General features: G+C 37.6%; 3 protein-coding genes and 1 pseudogene across 4 annotated transcripts; 1 reads left to right on the top strand and 3 right to left on the bottom strand.

The window, feature by feature from the left end:
* Nucleotides 1-57: 57 nt before the first annotated feature.
* On the bottom strand, nucleotides 58-2,293 carry LOC142531871 (putative clathrin assembly protein At1g03050; annotated as a pseudogene).
* A 1,412-nt stretch (nucleotides 2,294-3,705) lies between these two features.
* On the bottom strand, nucleotides 3,706-5,527 carry LOC142531872 (peroxidase 43-like). Its single transcript, XM_075638142.1, has 4 exons — nucleotides 5,247-5,527; nucleotides 4,941-5,126; nucleotides 4,692-4,854; nucleotides 3,706-4,192 (listed from the first exon to the last, which is right to left on the bottom strand). Exons 1-4 carry the CDS (start codon nucleotides 5,445-5,447, stop codon nucleotides 3,771-3,773), a joined length of 972 nt encoding a protein of 323 aa, XP_075494257.1. The 5' UTR covers nucleotides 5,448-5,527; the 3' UTR covers nucleotides 3,706-3,770.
* Nucleotides 5,528-6,123: 596 nt separating this feature from the next.
* Nucleotides 6,124-9,932, bottom strand: LOC142531719 (uncharacterized). Its single transcript, XM_075637942.1, is given in 7 exon segments — nucleotides 6,124-6,551; nucleotides 6,553-6,801; nucleotides 7,252-7,326; nucleotides 7,580-7,654; nucleotides 7,767-8,084; nucleotides 8,433-8,644; nucleotides 9,544-9,932. Coding segments are annotated over 7 exon segments (1,422 nt in total). The 5' UTR covers nucleotides 9,734-9,932; the 3' UTR covers nucleotides 6,124-6,248.
* A 1,002-nt stretch (nucleotides 9,933-10,934) lies between these two features.
* LOC142530349 (glycine-rich RNA-binding protein RZ1A) lies at nucleotides 10,935-13,847 on the top strand. 2 transcript variants are annotated; one of them, XM_075636150.1, is made up of 4 exons: nucleotides 10,935-11,091; nucleotides 12,137-12,263; nucleotides 12,974-13,497; nucleotides 13,603-13,847. In XM_075636150.1, exons 2-3 carry the CDS (start codon nucleotides 12,153-12,155, stop codon nucleotides 13,490-13,492), a joined length of 630 nt encoding a protein of 209 aa, XP_075492265.1. In that variant the 5' UTR covers nucleotides 10,935-11,091; nucleotides 12,137-12,152; the 3' UTR covers nucleotides 13,493-13,497; nucleotides 13,603-13,847. The 2 variants fall into 2 exon arrangements, with proteins under 2 accessions (XP_075492265.1, XP_075492266.1); XM_075636151.1 differs by having other exon boundaries at nucleotides 12,146-12,263.
* Nucleotides 13,848-15,714: the final 1,867 nt, after the last annotated feature.

Consider the following 15,714-nt stretch of genomic DNA (forward strand, 5'->3'; position numbering starts at 1 on the left):
TGTATCATATTTGTTTCAAAATTCAAATTTTATGTATCAGGTTGAAACTTGGATGTTAGACTCAAGAAAGGAAATCAAAGTTCCCCACCATCAGGATCATAATCTGCCAAAGTCAAATTCACAAAGGACTTTAGTATATCCTAGCTAATAATCACTCTATGTATCTGTATATAAAGTTGTCTTCAAAATCATAATCTGCTAATAATTTTTCGTAGTATTATTACATGCATTCCATATTCATGTACTGCCACCAATCCTACTCGTTGTCACACTCGATTCACCTTTTAGTACATTCTTGTATTGTGAGGATACTGAGTCTGCTGCTGCATCTTCCCTAATCCCACGAGTCCCTGCATCCCATCTCTCGCATAATGCTGCCACATTACCTGTTCTTCAACTAACAACCGTTGTTTCTTCTCCATTTCCGACATCTGAACGTAGGATGGCGGTGCCACTGCAAGCGAGGCGGCAAAAGGATCACCATTCGTGGAGGCAGCTCCACCGTTGTTTACAGGTGGAGCTGGCAGTGCCAGCATCGCTGGCTTTCCAGCCGATCCAAGCGCAACACTACTTGCACTTCCAGTTGCCATGTAACCTGAAGAAACAGCTGCCTGGGTTGTCATCCCGTGCTGATACATCCCATCAAGCATCAGAGTGTCGAACCCTCCCGCAAGCGATGCCTTTTGGTTAGACAGATGACTTGCAGTTTGAACCAACGCTGTTTCCCAGTGTTCTTTGAAAGCTTCCCAGGGAGTAGCTGTGGTTTCAGAAGCATAAGTTTTGGCTGAATCGGCATCAAATAAAGCTAAAGCTAATCTATTTCCATGTTCTTCAGTGCTTGTTTCATTTTCGCTCAAGTTCAAGAGATCTGCTTCTTGTTGAGCAACATTCTTCTCCTCTTTCGGTTGGTCTACAGTTGATTCTGGCTCATCTTTACACTCCGTATCGTCTACAAATCCTTCAGGCGCAGGCAACGCCTTAATTGCGTTCATATCTTCTGATGGGGCTGCATCCGCTGGCTCTTTCTCTACGACAGAAACGGGCTCTGGATTTGAGGTAGGCACATTCTCATTATGTGCGTTGGCAGATTTTCGCTTGATAATGTCGTCTAACACGTCGAGTCTGTTCTTGGGGATCTTCTCGACTTCTGGATACTCGGAGGAACGAGCTATCCCAGCAGTCTTGCACCAGTTATACATGGCGTCGAGCTCTTCGTGCTGCTTTGAAAGGCGAGTGAAGAACTCGTAGACTTTTACAGAACTGGGGACGTCGAGTTGTTGGAATCGCTCGAGGAAGGCTGCCATGATTTCCATAATGTCGTAGTAGAGTTGGAAGCTCTCTTTGACAATGGGGTAGAATGCCATAGTCACCACCCTGTTATGCTTTGCAGCGCCTGCATATATATATCCAACTCCAATGTAAACAGCAATTCCATAATCATAAAATAATAATAATAAAGCACATTGGCAGATCCAAATTATATATCTATGCATTTGAATTTTATGCGTAATTTATTTTAAATTAAAGAAACATATAAATATTACCTGTAGGTTTGCATGCTAAAAATCTCTCAAGAAGTTGCATGAGATGATGAACCCTGGAGAACAACTTCTCAATCTTCATCTCTCTCACAGGAGTTCCTCTCACCAGCCCAGCACTCGAAGTACCGCCGCCACCACCACGGCTGCCACCATCTTCCTCCTCTTCCTTATTATACGAAAAACCACTCCGCTTCCCCCTCCGGCCTTGCATTCCGGAACTCAAGCTTGTCATCCAAATACAAGGCATATGTCCTCACAAACGCCGAGTAATCCCAGGCATTCGACTTCCCCGAAATGTCCCTAAAATCAGACATATTGAGGAGACGAGTGCCCCTCCTCGTGGCGAAGAATATCTCTTGCTCGTAGGCAACATCACCTTCGCTTAGCAGGCGTTGAATTAGCATGAGGGTCTTCAAAGCGACCACCCAATTCTTGGTCTTGTTCAGGCGCCTGGATATGGTGTTGACGCAGGCGCCGACGTATGCATGGGAGTACGATGTTAGGCTTAGGATTTCGCGCACGTAACGCTCGTCTGGCGGGTACTCTTCATGTCGTGTGGCCTTAACGATCGCGACATCTAGATCTGAAAGAGAGGCGGTGCCCCCGACCTTGGCCAAGCCAATGCTGGTCCGGTCCTTAACAGCTCCGATGGCTTTTCTTATCTTGCTTGGAGCCATTTTTGTTATCCTTGCGATTGAAGGATATTGACAGATGAAATTGGAGAGAAAATCAAAAAGCCAATCAGACCCTTAATTTTCTTCTCCCTCATTCCTTTTTTCTTTGCTTATATTTCTCTACGTACAAAAGGCCATCGCCAAACTCGGGAGTCAATGTAAGCATTGTGTGGTGTATATATTATATACATTATTGATCCAACCATGCAAAATTTATATGGTTTTTCCTTCGTAATAGAAAAGTTTTGTAAAATGAAACAACATTTAAATATATGTATATTGTCATTACCATATATATTATTATAAACTTTCCAAATTTATTTAAATGCTCTAAATTTTAATTAAAAAATGTAAAAAAAACTAAAAAAATAGGAATGTTTTTCATTAAACTATATGTTTTCGAGTTTTTGCATGTTAGGCATTCGCTTTTACTTTATCGTCGTTTAATTTAATTTTATAGAGAAGCTATATCACTACAAAAAATAATAATTAATAATAATTTGCGACAATTTTTGCCATGGATAAACCATCGCTAATGACATTTACCGACGATTCTAACGACCGTTTTTCGCAACATCGCTAAAGTCATCGTCGCTAAAAATTTGCGACGGATAAATCGTTGCTACTTTAGCGACGATTTAGAGAAAAATCGTCGCTACCTATCGACGGTTTATTTAACAACCGTAGTGACGGTTGTTTTCATATCCTGTCGCTAATTATTTCGTTTTTATATAAAAAAAAATTTGCTTTGTAATTTCTTTAAATAAAGTTTATTTTAAACATTATTTATATAAATATTTAAATAATTTACTCAACTCATATAAATTAATGATTTTCAAATTTATAAATAATGTATGAAACAATTAAATATTCGATAATAAGTAAACAAAATTGTTTAATTTAAAAGAGAAAAATATAATAGAACGATGAAAAGGTAGTGATAAAATGGAACTAAGTACCCAAATTTATAGACAATTTGCGACGGTTTTTTAAAAAAAACGTCGCTTCTCTTAAAACCATCGTCCAATAGCGACGGTTTGTTACATTTTAGAAAAATCGTCGCTAATTAACGACGGTTTTACACAATTGTGCAAATTAGCGATAGGTCTCGACGTTTCCTATGCAATGTCGCTAATGAGTGACTGTTTGTCGCTAATTAACGACGGTTTTTATACTGTCGCTAATATTAGCGACGATTTTTGTTTAAACCATCGCAAATTTAGCGACGTTTTTTTAAAATCGTCGCTAAAAAATGGTTTTTTTTGTAGTGTATCAACTAAAATATTTAACTCGTCATATCATGATATATCCATATATTTCGATTTCGATTTAAACTATGAACGAATTAGAATTCTAAAATCCCAAATCAAACTCATGGTTTTCGATTTCGGTCTGATTTACATTATACACCCATAGCACTCAAATACCATATAAAGAAGCACATTCATCCCCCCTCCCCTCCCCAACAAGATATATCGATACATTATACACATATAGTATGTGATTATATATATGTGAATATATAAGCCCCATTCCACATGCATGCAACAACTAATCAATCAAAAGCCGAGCACACACGCCTGATAGTCCCTTGCGTTCCTGTCAGCACACCAATTCTGCCCATTCTCACCATCGAATTAGCAAAGTCAGACTCGAATGAAGGTCCCAATAAAGGGCTTAAGAGCCCAAAATACGAGTCCACGACACTCTTCGTGGCCCCATCTTGGTACAAGTTAGCATCCGACTGTAGAACAGCAAAGCCACTCCTGATGTTCTGCAGAATTCCGTTGTCGAATGTCTGCGGGCTTCCCCGGTCGATCGGTAGGCGAACATTGACGTCCCCGTTTTGGGGGCACGTCGACTTTAGCTCGGGCAAGAACCCTGGGTTTATGGAAGGGTCGGAGTTGCCATCGGCAGAGAATGTGTAGAGCCTTTGTCCCATGAAGAAGCATGCTGTTGTGCCAATTGTATGTGCAGCTACAACATTTTGAGATAAAAAGAAAAGATGAGACCAATTGAGAATTAATGTGATTTACTTCTTTAATAAACTATATAATATACCTCCCAAAGTATTATTATTTTTTATATATAATATCGAAAGAAAAGTTGATCATGTGCCAAAAAATGACTACCCACTGAACCTGCATGCCTTCCATTTGTACAGGAGTGCGTGTGCTGAAATTTGTCATCCAAATTATTGAATTTGGACATAATAAAGATGAAAAAAAAGACGAGAGACTGCCCAAATTACAAGTTGGTGGAACCTGCCAACAACGAACTAACTAACAGCACAAAATTTGCTCAATGATGATCGTACGCTACTACGTTAGCACCTGATTTACAGGTGTTACATTAGCCTAATACGTACTGAATAATATCGACGGCGATTTCATGGTGGTAAAAAACGAGAAATTGCAAAAAATCTAAGCGGATTAAAGAAACAGAGCAAAAAATTTCTCAGCACAACAATACTCACCGCTAAGAACAACAAGATCCTTGTCTGTTAGGCCCTTGTCAAAAAACTTTTGTTTGAGTTTCAGAATGGAATCATTGACATCCGGCATGTCATCCGCCAGGCGCAAATTCGACACCAGGCCATCCCGTCTCCCTGTTTCCACCTCGTACGACGGTCCTTTCGCCTACAATCAAGAATTAGCCCATTAAAGCATTCGATTTTCTCTTCAAGAAGGTTTCTTGATCTGTGTAAGAAACTGTAAAAAAGTACCAAGACAAGTGCATCTCTGGCAGCCAATGCGACGATATCTGCGCAAGAGACGGTTCTTGGGCAGGCTGATTCCAACTGGGCTTTCGCCTTTTCGATTGTGTCAAATCCTCGTACTCCTTGGTGCCCAAACGCATGCTTTTCATCGGTTGCTACTCCGTTATCTATCAGAATCGACCCTTCACATCCCTGTTATTCGAATGAAAAATTGAGAATATTTTCGTTTAGGAATCAATCTGCATGCGGTCGAAGACGAACATATGCAGTACTACTAATGCATGCGTATGAATGACTTAAATAAAGAGAGACCTGAACAAAGCAGTCGTGGAAATGGAGTCTAAGGAGGACAGGGGCGGTGTTCTCGTCCGAGGCGGCGGCTTCGTGGACAACGCCGCTGACTATGGCTTCGGCGTTGGGGCAGCTATTGGCGTAGAAGCCTACTCGGAGCTGGGCTTGCGAAAACCCAAGAAAATAACTGATTATTACCGCCAATATCGTCCCAAGAACCATTTGATGGAAGCTTGAATTACTGATTTTTTGTGGGGATTTTGTAAAGTTTTGCGTGGAATCGGAGGGGGAAAACAGCACACTAATATGTAATGGAGGAAGAATGGAAGATGAGAATTCTTATATATAGTATAATAATAAATTATGATCATTTTATTTTTATTTTGATTTTGGTCCAGTCCCTTTATCTTGATTCTTAAGTCTGTCAACTTCTTACATTTGATATTCTATTACAGGGAAATTTATAATATTGACAATATTCAAATTCCAAAAAAAATAATTAAAATAAAATATTGTTTTTACATAACCAATAATAATAATTATAATCGTATTAAATGACAACAATTCTCTAGTTATGTGTCGATTGACCGAGTCTGCAGGTCTGTTGCTTTTGTGTCACCTAGCGGATCTGTCGCTAGCTCATCTTTCCAATCCTATATATAATTTTATCCTTCAATTTTTTAATAAATAAAATAATTTTATAAAAAAATAAATTCATAATTTTTTGAAAAAAATTCCTTTTAGCTAAGAATTTTTCTCTTAATACCAACATTAATGCCTTATTATCGTTATTTTGTACAACAAAAAATAAATCACATTTGTACAACGTAAATGGAAAAGATCAACAAACAAACAGTACGGTCGTTTTGCGTATAAAACTCCAACGGTGCTTCGCATGTTAAAATGCAACGGTAATTAATGCGCACACACAGTGTATATCACTGAATATAATAAAGCATGAAGAGCACACATTTAAGCTACATGAATCATATATATCACAGGAATAATGGTACATTATAATACCTAAACATATTTGCCCCTATATTTAGGCTTCAAACTAAATTTGTCACCTATCCCATTACCCTGAATATCTGCGTCTGCAGGGCTAAAAACTGCTGAATGTAAATTACCATCTTCCAACCACTTCAGATGGTTTTCTTTGAAATCCAAGTGTTTGATTTTAGCAGCCAATTCGATTTCTTCCGAGTATGGAGCGATCTTTATCATTGTCAGCAGCACTCTGCTGTACCGGTAGCTAAGGATTTGTTCGCAGGAAGTAACGAATTTGAAGCAAGGGTGCTCCGGAAAAGTAGGGGTGAGTGGAGTCGTCTTCCCGAAGAATAGGGTAGAAGTACACGAGTCGCCCGCCAATCACAAGCATTCTGGCAGCAGTGTCGAGCAAATCATGCACGCATTCCACTAAACTGTAGGGAGCTGTGGATGGTATGTGGTCTGTTCTCTTGTCGTCTGGAACGGTGTAAGGTCCAATGATCCCTTTTAAGAGCTTACGGCCACCAGATTTACGTCCCCCAGCACGGACTCCATAAGGGGGGTCACATATGATAGCATCAAATACCTGGAAGAAGCACAAAAGTTAAAAACAAAAAAACAAGGAAAATATGATCCAAACATACCATACAGGTCACAATTGTTATGCTGTGTGAAATTATTAAAGGTATTAAATAGAAAACTGTTCAGTTAATCAAAACTCTGTTTTACTTTGTTTTTCAGCAGCGAAAAATTACATCAGAACAATAACCTCAATCAATCAATCGAATATTCATCAATATGTAATCGATCAAATGCCATTTAAAAAACCCTCTTTTGGTGAAAAACAAAATGTTCATTCTCCCATTGGACTCTGTATCTATATGAATTATTAGGTCCCCATTCATCTCTCGGTTCCAGAAAACAAGATTCTCTCAAAAAATCACTTACAGTGCAGAAGAAAGGAGATTAGCATACTGCAGGTAATAATCATCACAAGTATGACAAACAGCATAATCTGCTTAAATAAACAAATTACCTCTCTTAACCCATAACGCCAAGGTGGAAGGTTATTGTCGGCCCTTAACAAAGATATTGGTGCTGGCAATCCATACTGAAAAGTCAGACATGTATCTTTAGAATATAAGAAAACGGAGATTGGACACTGAATTTCTGAATAACATGGAAAGGAAATCTTTTGGCATTTCCCTTCATCTCTAGTAAATGCTATCAAAATTGCCAACAACCATTTTCATTTACTCTCGTAACTTCATAAAATTGACATTGATGATTATTTTTGCGTCAACAAAAAGTTTACCAGACATTAACAGTTTAATTGTAAAAACAGAAAAGGAGAATATCCAAACCTGCTTGAAATTGCTCCAGACGTTGCATTCAGGACCATGGCCATCACGCACTACTCGAATGTCAATATCTGCACCCTGAACCATTCAAATCAGTGGAAGTCGAACGATGTTACTTGTTATGATCGAGTAAAAGAATGCTTGAAGATTTCCAAGCCAAATAAATAGCCAAAAAAGACAAATAACTAACCATCGTCATAGCACCAAAATGAGCTGCTGCAATCAGAATGCTTCCTGTACCCACAAAAGGATCAAACACAAGTTTCCCAGGCTTGACTTGGGCTTGATTCGCCATCAAGAAAGCCATTTCTGCATCCATCGCTGTCGGGCCAAGATATTTGCGGCTCTTTAATTCATACGTTTGCAAGATTTTCCTATCAGCAACACCTATCTCCCGACCAAAAAAGATTCTCCTCTTTGCAATTGATGGAAGACCATTATTAGATCCATAATCATCATTATCCATCAAACAAAACTTGTGATCTGGATTTTTAAGATTTACCCGGCCCTGAAAGACATTCGCTTGAATGTTAGGAAGCATAATTGAAAGATCAGTGTCATAAAATATAATATACAAACACGAATATATTATATTTTATGACAATAGGAAGTAAGGTTCATTCTTTTTGACAAGATAAATTCACATTAGAGTTTAGACTAATATCACTATATAAGGAATATCAGACAAGAAAAGGAAATCAAGTTAAAGGAGAAAGAGATGCAGGAATCAGGAAAAAGGTTATCTGTTCAAACCAGTGCTTCAGATATAAAGCCAGCAGGCTGATTTTTGAGTTCCCAATGCTTAACTATATTACACAAAATGTTAAGCAATCATTTGGAAATCGTGTGATCATACCTTAAAAGGAATGAAAGCTAGCATTTGGAGGCGATCAAGTTTTTCATGAGAGCTAGTAGCTTTTCCAAAACTGTCAACAGTAATCCTGAATGTGCTATCTGGAGCTAAGTATGGCAACTTCCGGTCGTTCGGATAACTTTTTATAGCCTCTTCCAGTTCCTCGAAGTTTTGTCCTTCTCCCCATAGTTCGTATATTCCTTTCACAAGAATGCCTGCAACAATATTTGATTCAATACCCGCCAAAGACAAAGCATCAGCATAACTACGTACAAAGAAGTATTTACTAATCATCATATGTAATCTTTTCTTTTAAGAAGCAAAAAATGCATTACAGTTAAAACTATTAAATGAGCTCCAAAATCATTCAAACATACAAAATGCCCCTCATAGAAATAAACAGAACATAAAAAATGTCACGCCATGGCCGTAACAATAGCTACAAAGCTATTGCTCTCCACAATAATATTAAAAAAGTAAAATTTAAACCAAAAATAATAATTGCAAGAATCCAATATTAATGGATCTCAAAGTGCAAAAAAGTACCGTATCATGTATCATGCTCTTTAGTGTCACTTGGACAGATGAGCATCCACATTTTTATATTCATATTAAGGGCGGCCATAGGAATTAAGATCAGACAAGGAGAGGGGATGACTCGATGGATGTTGGGAAAACTTGTATTGTTATAGAACAGAATAATCTAAAAAATTCTCAATCTTTTTTGCCAGACTCACCACACTGGAACAAATATGAGTGAAACGTTTTACAGGTAACTATTGCTATTGAGATCTTCTGACCCGGGTAATACGTGGAACATATTCACGTGGCTTTTTTGCAACTGGCTCATTGGCTCCGACCAAAAACCACCAGTTATTCAGTTTTCCCATTGGTTAATTGAAAGTTGATTGATTGTACCAGAAGTACACCCGGGTCACTGGTCTAAATTAACTCCTTCTGCAAAAATAACCCCCTGAAAAAGGTTTTGAACGTCTTCCACAAATACACAGATCATTCAATAGACTACACCAAATGAAATGAAAATATTGGATGACATACAATCATGAAAGTCGAACAAATAGAAGAGCTTCGAATGCACCCAAATTAGACTTACTTCGATTGGCAATTTGTTGGGCAACGTCTTCGGAGGGAAGATTGACAAAATGGAAAGGCGAATCGGGGTGGTGTTCCTCCGGCAGCCTCCATTCCAGGGAGGTCTCAACGCCGAATAGTCCGGCCAGGGATTCGAACTCTGATTTCCTGTATTCCAACAGTCGATGGTAAAACACGCAAAGACACAACATTTTGAGACTTCACTGTATAAGGAGGAAAGGAAACTACGGTCAGAGCATTATATTGCTATCGATATCGATGACACTTAAGAGAAGCAGCTGCGGCGCGGCACCGCAGGCTATGCCGGCGGAGAGGTGGCAGTGAAGCACAACGGCCAACTTGAGTTTCCCCTTCGGTATCGGGGTTTCCCTCTCTTCTTAAACCCTTGCCCCGGCTCTCAATTTAAATTAATAATAAATTTATTTTAAAGGGGTCGAGTTTAACCAAAATCCAGAATATTATTTTTTTTAAAAAAAAAAGAAGGAAAAAATATAATTTTTTTGTAAAAAAATTTAACATTAAAAGTAATGATTACATAAATACATAAATGTTGAATTTGGATTAATAAATTTGATTTAAACTATAATAGATCGATCATAATTATTATTAATATCATAATTATTATTAAAGTTATATAACTCAATACGAAATTAACTAGAAACTAACTTTAATTTTGTCAAACCTAATTAGGAGTGCAAATGAACCGAGTCGTTTGACGAATTTTTCGAATCGACTTGAAAAATATTTATATTTGAACTTATAGTAGGTCTATTGTGAGACGGTCTCGCGGATCTTTATGTGAGACAGATTAATCATACCGATATTCACAATAAAAAGTAATAATGTTACCATAAAAAGTAATATTTTTTTATGTATAACTCAAATAAGAGATCCGTCTCACAAAATACGATCCGTGAGACCGTCTCACATAATTTTTTGCCTTAAACTAATAGTACCAAGACATGTAGACGTATTTCGGGTCGATATTATACGTTGAATAGTTCGTGAACCTTTATATTGTATTAATATAATAATATAGATCAAATAAATCGATTTCGAGACTTTCGAATAATTGTTCGAATAACTCATGAACATGTTCGTATCATTTGATACGAACTCGAACATCGTGATTCGAACAATAAAATTTAGATTTTTCGAAATTTGAATAAAATTTAAGATCGAATATATCTATTTTGAGTCGTTTTCAAACTTTAAATTTTTCAACACCCGTGTCTCGGTTCAAATCGTTTAGAGCATAATCCATTCCCTTCAAACTAGGCTAATTTTGGACGGCCAAGATTAAAAATTATTTAATCAATATAAAAATTGGTACAAGGCAAGGCATGCTTATCCATTCCCTTCAAACCCGACGGTGTAAATCACTAGGTTAATTTTGGACGGACAAGATTAATAATAATCGGGTCCTTTCGGGTACTAGCCTGTATCCCATACATCCCATTCATTTTGCACTTCACGTTTAACTCTCTAGGGTTTCGCCTCCGTACCTACGCCGGATTTCCCCAGTCTGCGTAGCTCTGTTTTGCTGCAGGTACAGTGAATTTCCGTTCTGTCTAAATTATTTTGATGTAACTGAGGACTGGATCTGGCGTAAGTTTGATCTTCTGATAGTTTTTCCGCCCCTTCGTGTCGAATTATTATTGTTATGTACTTGGGAGTTGAGTTTGAAAGATTCACCTAATGAAATTATTGGAAGTATTGGAAGTATATTTGTAATATAGTTGCGAAAGGTTGTTTTTTTACGAGTACGTAGGTGGCCCTGCCAATTCGTGTTATACTAGCGATGAGAACTTGAATGTTGTGTGTGTGTGTGTGTGTGAATAAACATGTGACATGTTATAACCAAAATCATTACTATCAGTTTGATTTCGGAGCTTAGGTAGTTAGTATAATAACCTCAGTACCTCACAATTTGTTCATAATCATTCCCCTCTAATTTAGAACTAATCTGCATTAGGTGTCTCAAAAAATTAATATTATGATGTCCTCCCACTATTATATAAGGAAAGATTATTCCCTTACATTAAAGTTAAGGTTATTTAAGTAGTACAATTTGGTACGGTTGCTAATAGTATATGCTCTCTCATATTTTATGTTGGGAGTGACGATCGAGTGATTATAGTAAGTTTTTGCCATTTATGCACTGAATGATGCTGCAATCTACCTTGTTTTGATTGACTAGGAGAAGCTAACATCAACAAATTTATAAATTTTTTTGGTTAGTAGTGTTTGACTTTTATTTTCTCACAGGAAAACATAAACAAGATTTTATTGTTCTGTTCAGCAATAAAAGTTGAATTGATGTACTATTATATTACAGTATTTTAAAAATTGGGGTGGTTCTATCGGTAGTTTCAACACGCTGTCTGTCACAGGTTTTACCATGCTACTAATGCTTGTTAAATAACTTTATTACCTGATATTGGATCTTAATGCTTTACCCGATTTTGTTGTATGAATTGAAAACCTGATATGATATTCTATCTGAAACCCATTTATTTTTTGGGTCGCCATATTATTTTGTTGAATTGACTAATATGTGCCTTCCTTCTCTCACTAACTCTTTTACTTCGAAGAAAAATTAGTTTGAACATGTCAGATGAGGCTGAATATCGATGCTTCATTGGTGGCCTATCGTGGTCAACATCTGATCGAGTTCTGAAAGAAGCATTTGACAAGTTTGGTCATCTTCGAGAGGCAAAGGTAACAATCTGTATCATGGCTTTATGGTCATTTTTTTCCTCACTTATCTATATTTTTTGGTTATTGACATTCTTGAACATTGTGTTATGCTAGATTTTGTTCACACGGCAACTTATAATTTTGATAATGAAAATGATTAACCATATTGGACAATCTTACTGTTATTTGAAATTCAATATATATTTTTGTCACAGATGATTGGTTACTCAAAGTTATAGTATGAACAAGCAATTTCAATGTTAGTTAATCAACTCGATGTTTGGTATTCAGGACCATCTTCTTTGATAACCAACTGTTGAGCTGTGTTTTACTTGCTTCATATCACACATCAAACATGGAAATGATATCACCTCCGTGCAACTCCTCCTTTCCACACTTGTCCCTAAAGAAGAAATGAAATACTGGTGGAGAATTTGTTACCTTGCAAATTGTTACAAAGATACTGTATGTATTTGGGTAAATAATCTGGTTTCTCTTGTTCCCTCCAGCCTAGTTTCGTTTCTTGTAGCTGAGTCAGTTCTGCGTGATTTGTTTTTGATAATCATCTATTTGTGCCTTTAATCACTACTATGACTCAAGTAGAATGGACATTGTAAAATTTCTATGTTTTGTAGATGCAATTTTTTGCCTCCTTTTGATTTCAAATCATTATTTTATCCGAAACGGCCAAAATGAGGCTTCTCATCATGAAATTTCTCATCCTTTTATAGGTGGTTATTGACAGGGTCTCCGGTCGCTCCCGTGGCTTTGGATTTGTCACTTTTGATGATAAGAAAGCCATGGAAGAGGCCATTGATGCTATGCATGGGTTTGACTTGGATGGCCGAAGCATTACTGTTGAGAAAGCACAACCAAACCAAGGTTCAGGCAGAGATTATGATAATGATCGCTCTCGTGATCGAGATCGTGGGCGTGATCATGATCGCGACCGTGAATATGGAAGCAGGAGGGGAGGTGGTGGTGGTGGTGGTGGTGGTGGTGGAGATTGCTTTAAGTGCGGAAAGCCGGGGCACTTCGCTAGGGAGTGTCCTGGTGATGGTGGTAGAAGTGGTAAATATGGGGGAAAGGAAGATCGATATAGTGCTGGAGGCGGTGGTCGCTATGGTCCTGATCGTGGTGGAGATAGATATGGTGGCCGTAACCGGGATAATGGTGGTCGTGGAGGAGGTGACCGATATAGCCGAGACCGTTCTGGGCCCTATGATCGCCGAGGTGGGGGCGGTTACTGAAATGGGTAATTTTGCTTCCAATATCGTGACAATAAACTCAATTTGAAAATTTTTATTTGAAATTTTAAGCCTCAGGCAATGCTTACGGGGTTATTTCATGTTTGTCACAGATGAAGACTTTGAGATCCCATGTCTACTGCTGCGGTTGTCATGAAGATTCTCCTTTCACGGAGTCTTCGCTAGGCATGTTGGTGAAATCGAAATGGATCTTGAAACTGTCAATCGGGCAGTAAATCTACTGTTTTGTGTTCCTAGATGTTCTCTAGTTTTTTACCTTGGGGTCCTTGGCTTGCTTGATGTTTGAATTCAAATCTGATATTTATCCTTTTGAATGCTATTATTGCTTCTGGTTGTCTGCTTTCTTGCTTTCACTGTCATTGAGTGCTACTGGATTCGTGTGAGTTTGCAACTGTATATCGCAGTTCAGGGGAATGTGGTCAAAATTTGGAAAGGCTGTTTGTAAAACGTGACCCTATCATCCAAAGTGTGCTCTTGAAACAAAACATAGAAGCTTCCTAAAAGCAATACCCCATTCTTCTCTTCTAAATCTCAGATTATTTTCGGTTTAACGGGAGATAACCGGGTAATTTATACGCTTTTTTCCTCATATTTTGGTCTCTTCCAGCTCTCTGTCATAGTGCATTATTAATGCTTTTAAACTTTTGGCAGGCTGCGAGGTTCTTAAATGGCCTTTTTGGAAAGTTGATGATTGGCTTGCTTTTGCTAATTGGGTAGATTTAACCATAAAAAAACTTGAAAAGCTTTTTGGATTGCGATAGTCACTCTTTTATCTTCTTCAAAGTGGTTGAAGGAAGAGTTACGTTGATCTTAATATATGGGGAGTTTCTATTTCTTCAATGGGTTCAGTCTTTGGGAGAAGGTTATGGTTCTGTTTTTGTCTGTCCTGGTCTTCGTGGCTGAGATCTCAAATGTGTTTGTTGGAGTACCATACACTCGTCAGCTTGTGGTTCTTAGCATGAATCTCACGGTATCTTCAAGTTTGTTGGAGACTTCTGCCTAAGGTTGTGTCTTGAAGTGTCCTTGATTGAGAAATAAAACAAATCTTGGCCTGATATGAGTTTTCTGCTCGATCCACCGGTCTTTTTGTGCGGAAGACGGTGAGAATTGTAGAATGGTTTGTTTCCCAAATTTGATCTGCTGTCACAATTATGCTTTGCAGATTTGGTGTTTAAATGGCTTCTCTATTCCATGCATCTGATCGAATGATGTGCGACACACCATTCATTCAAATATGTCGAATAAGATATCCAGAACAATGTTAGAATAAGTTTCCCCCAAGATGGTTTTTCTATTTAGTCGAGCACGTCTATGCATAATACATCCACAAGATTATCTTTTAATCTGCACTGCACCACCCATGATTTTGAAGGTTCAGGAAGTTAATTTGTTGGGATCGAGATCAAGTTCTTAAAGACGGTCTTTTTTCATCCCTTGGATTAAACCTTCCTCCGCGGAACTTTCGTTAGCTTGAAATTACCTTCAGCGGTGTGGAAATCTTGGGTCGTCGTTTGCTTTTCATCTTGGTATTTGTTAAATTATCTGCTTTCCTCCGTGCATTTACCGAATTTTTAACTACTTTTTATCTTGCTTTCTTGGTGCCTCAACATTGTTGAGACATGCATTGTACTATTTTTGTTGCGATTATTGTATTTTAATTTTTTCTTACATTGTTATTTGTGCATTTTGCAGACTACAAGTTCCTGAAATGAAAAATATTTTGAAAAATTTAATATTTGAAATGTTTAGTTATAACTTTGGATACATGTGGTTGGGGTGATTAATATAGAGAGTTGTATTTGATAATTTTATTAACACAAATTTGAAATTTTAATTAACTGTTATCCCTCGTTGGTGTGATTTTGTATCACATATAGAGCAGTTCAACTGATTATAATTTAATTTATTATATTGTCCCAGTAGATTATTTCGTGGTTAGATTTCTTTTAAAACAGTTAAAATAACATTTTATAAATAAATAAATGAAAATTCTTCTTTGTAATTCTGATCTTTTTTCGGATAAAGGCATCCAAAATTCAAATACATCCACATAGAGATCACTAGGGAAATGCACTAATGACTAGCCGACCAACCCGTTGCACTGGGACGGCATTTTCTATATAAAAGATAGTATCAAGCAGTAGTACCTGCATTTGACCATTTCCTCCATTATTATTAATTCTCTGGGTGCTGCTATATCAGAA

This window comes from Primulina tabacum, chromosome 17 (assembly GCF_025594145.1).
Source record: "Primulina tabacum isolate GXHZ01 chromosome 17, ASM2559414v2, whole genome shotgun sequence".
Lineage (NCBI taxonomy): Eukaryota > Viridiplantae > Streptophyta > Magnoliopsida > Lamiales > Gesneriaceae > Primulina > Primulina tabacum.

What these genes read in the sequence shown, in the direction of transcription:
- LOC142531872 (XM_075638142.1), bottom strand. Translation starts at nt 5,447, where the DNA reads ATGGTTCTTGGGACGATATTGGCGGTAATAATCAGTTATTTTCTTGGG. An exon ending in TCCACGACTGCTTTGTTCAG is followed by an intron (nt 5,127 to 5,246) that starts GTCTCTCTTTAT and finishes TTCGAATAACAG; the next exon opens with GGATGTGAAGGGTCGATTCT. An exon ending in CCAGAGATGCACTTGTCTTG is followed by an intron (nt 4,855 to 4,940) that starts GTACTTTTTTAC and finishes TCTTGATTGTAG; the next exon opens with GCGAAAGGACCGTCGTACGA.
- LOC142530349 (XM_075636150.1), top strand. Translation starts at nt 12,153, where the DNA reads ATGTCAGATGAGGCTGAATATCGATGCTTCATTGGTGGCCTATCGTGG. An exon ending in GTCATCTTCGAGAGGCAAAG is followed by an intron (nt 12,264 to 12,973) that starts GTAACAATCTGT and finishes ATCCTTTTATAG; the next exon opens with GTGGTTATTGACAGGGTCTC.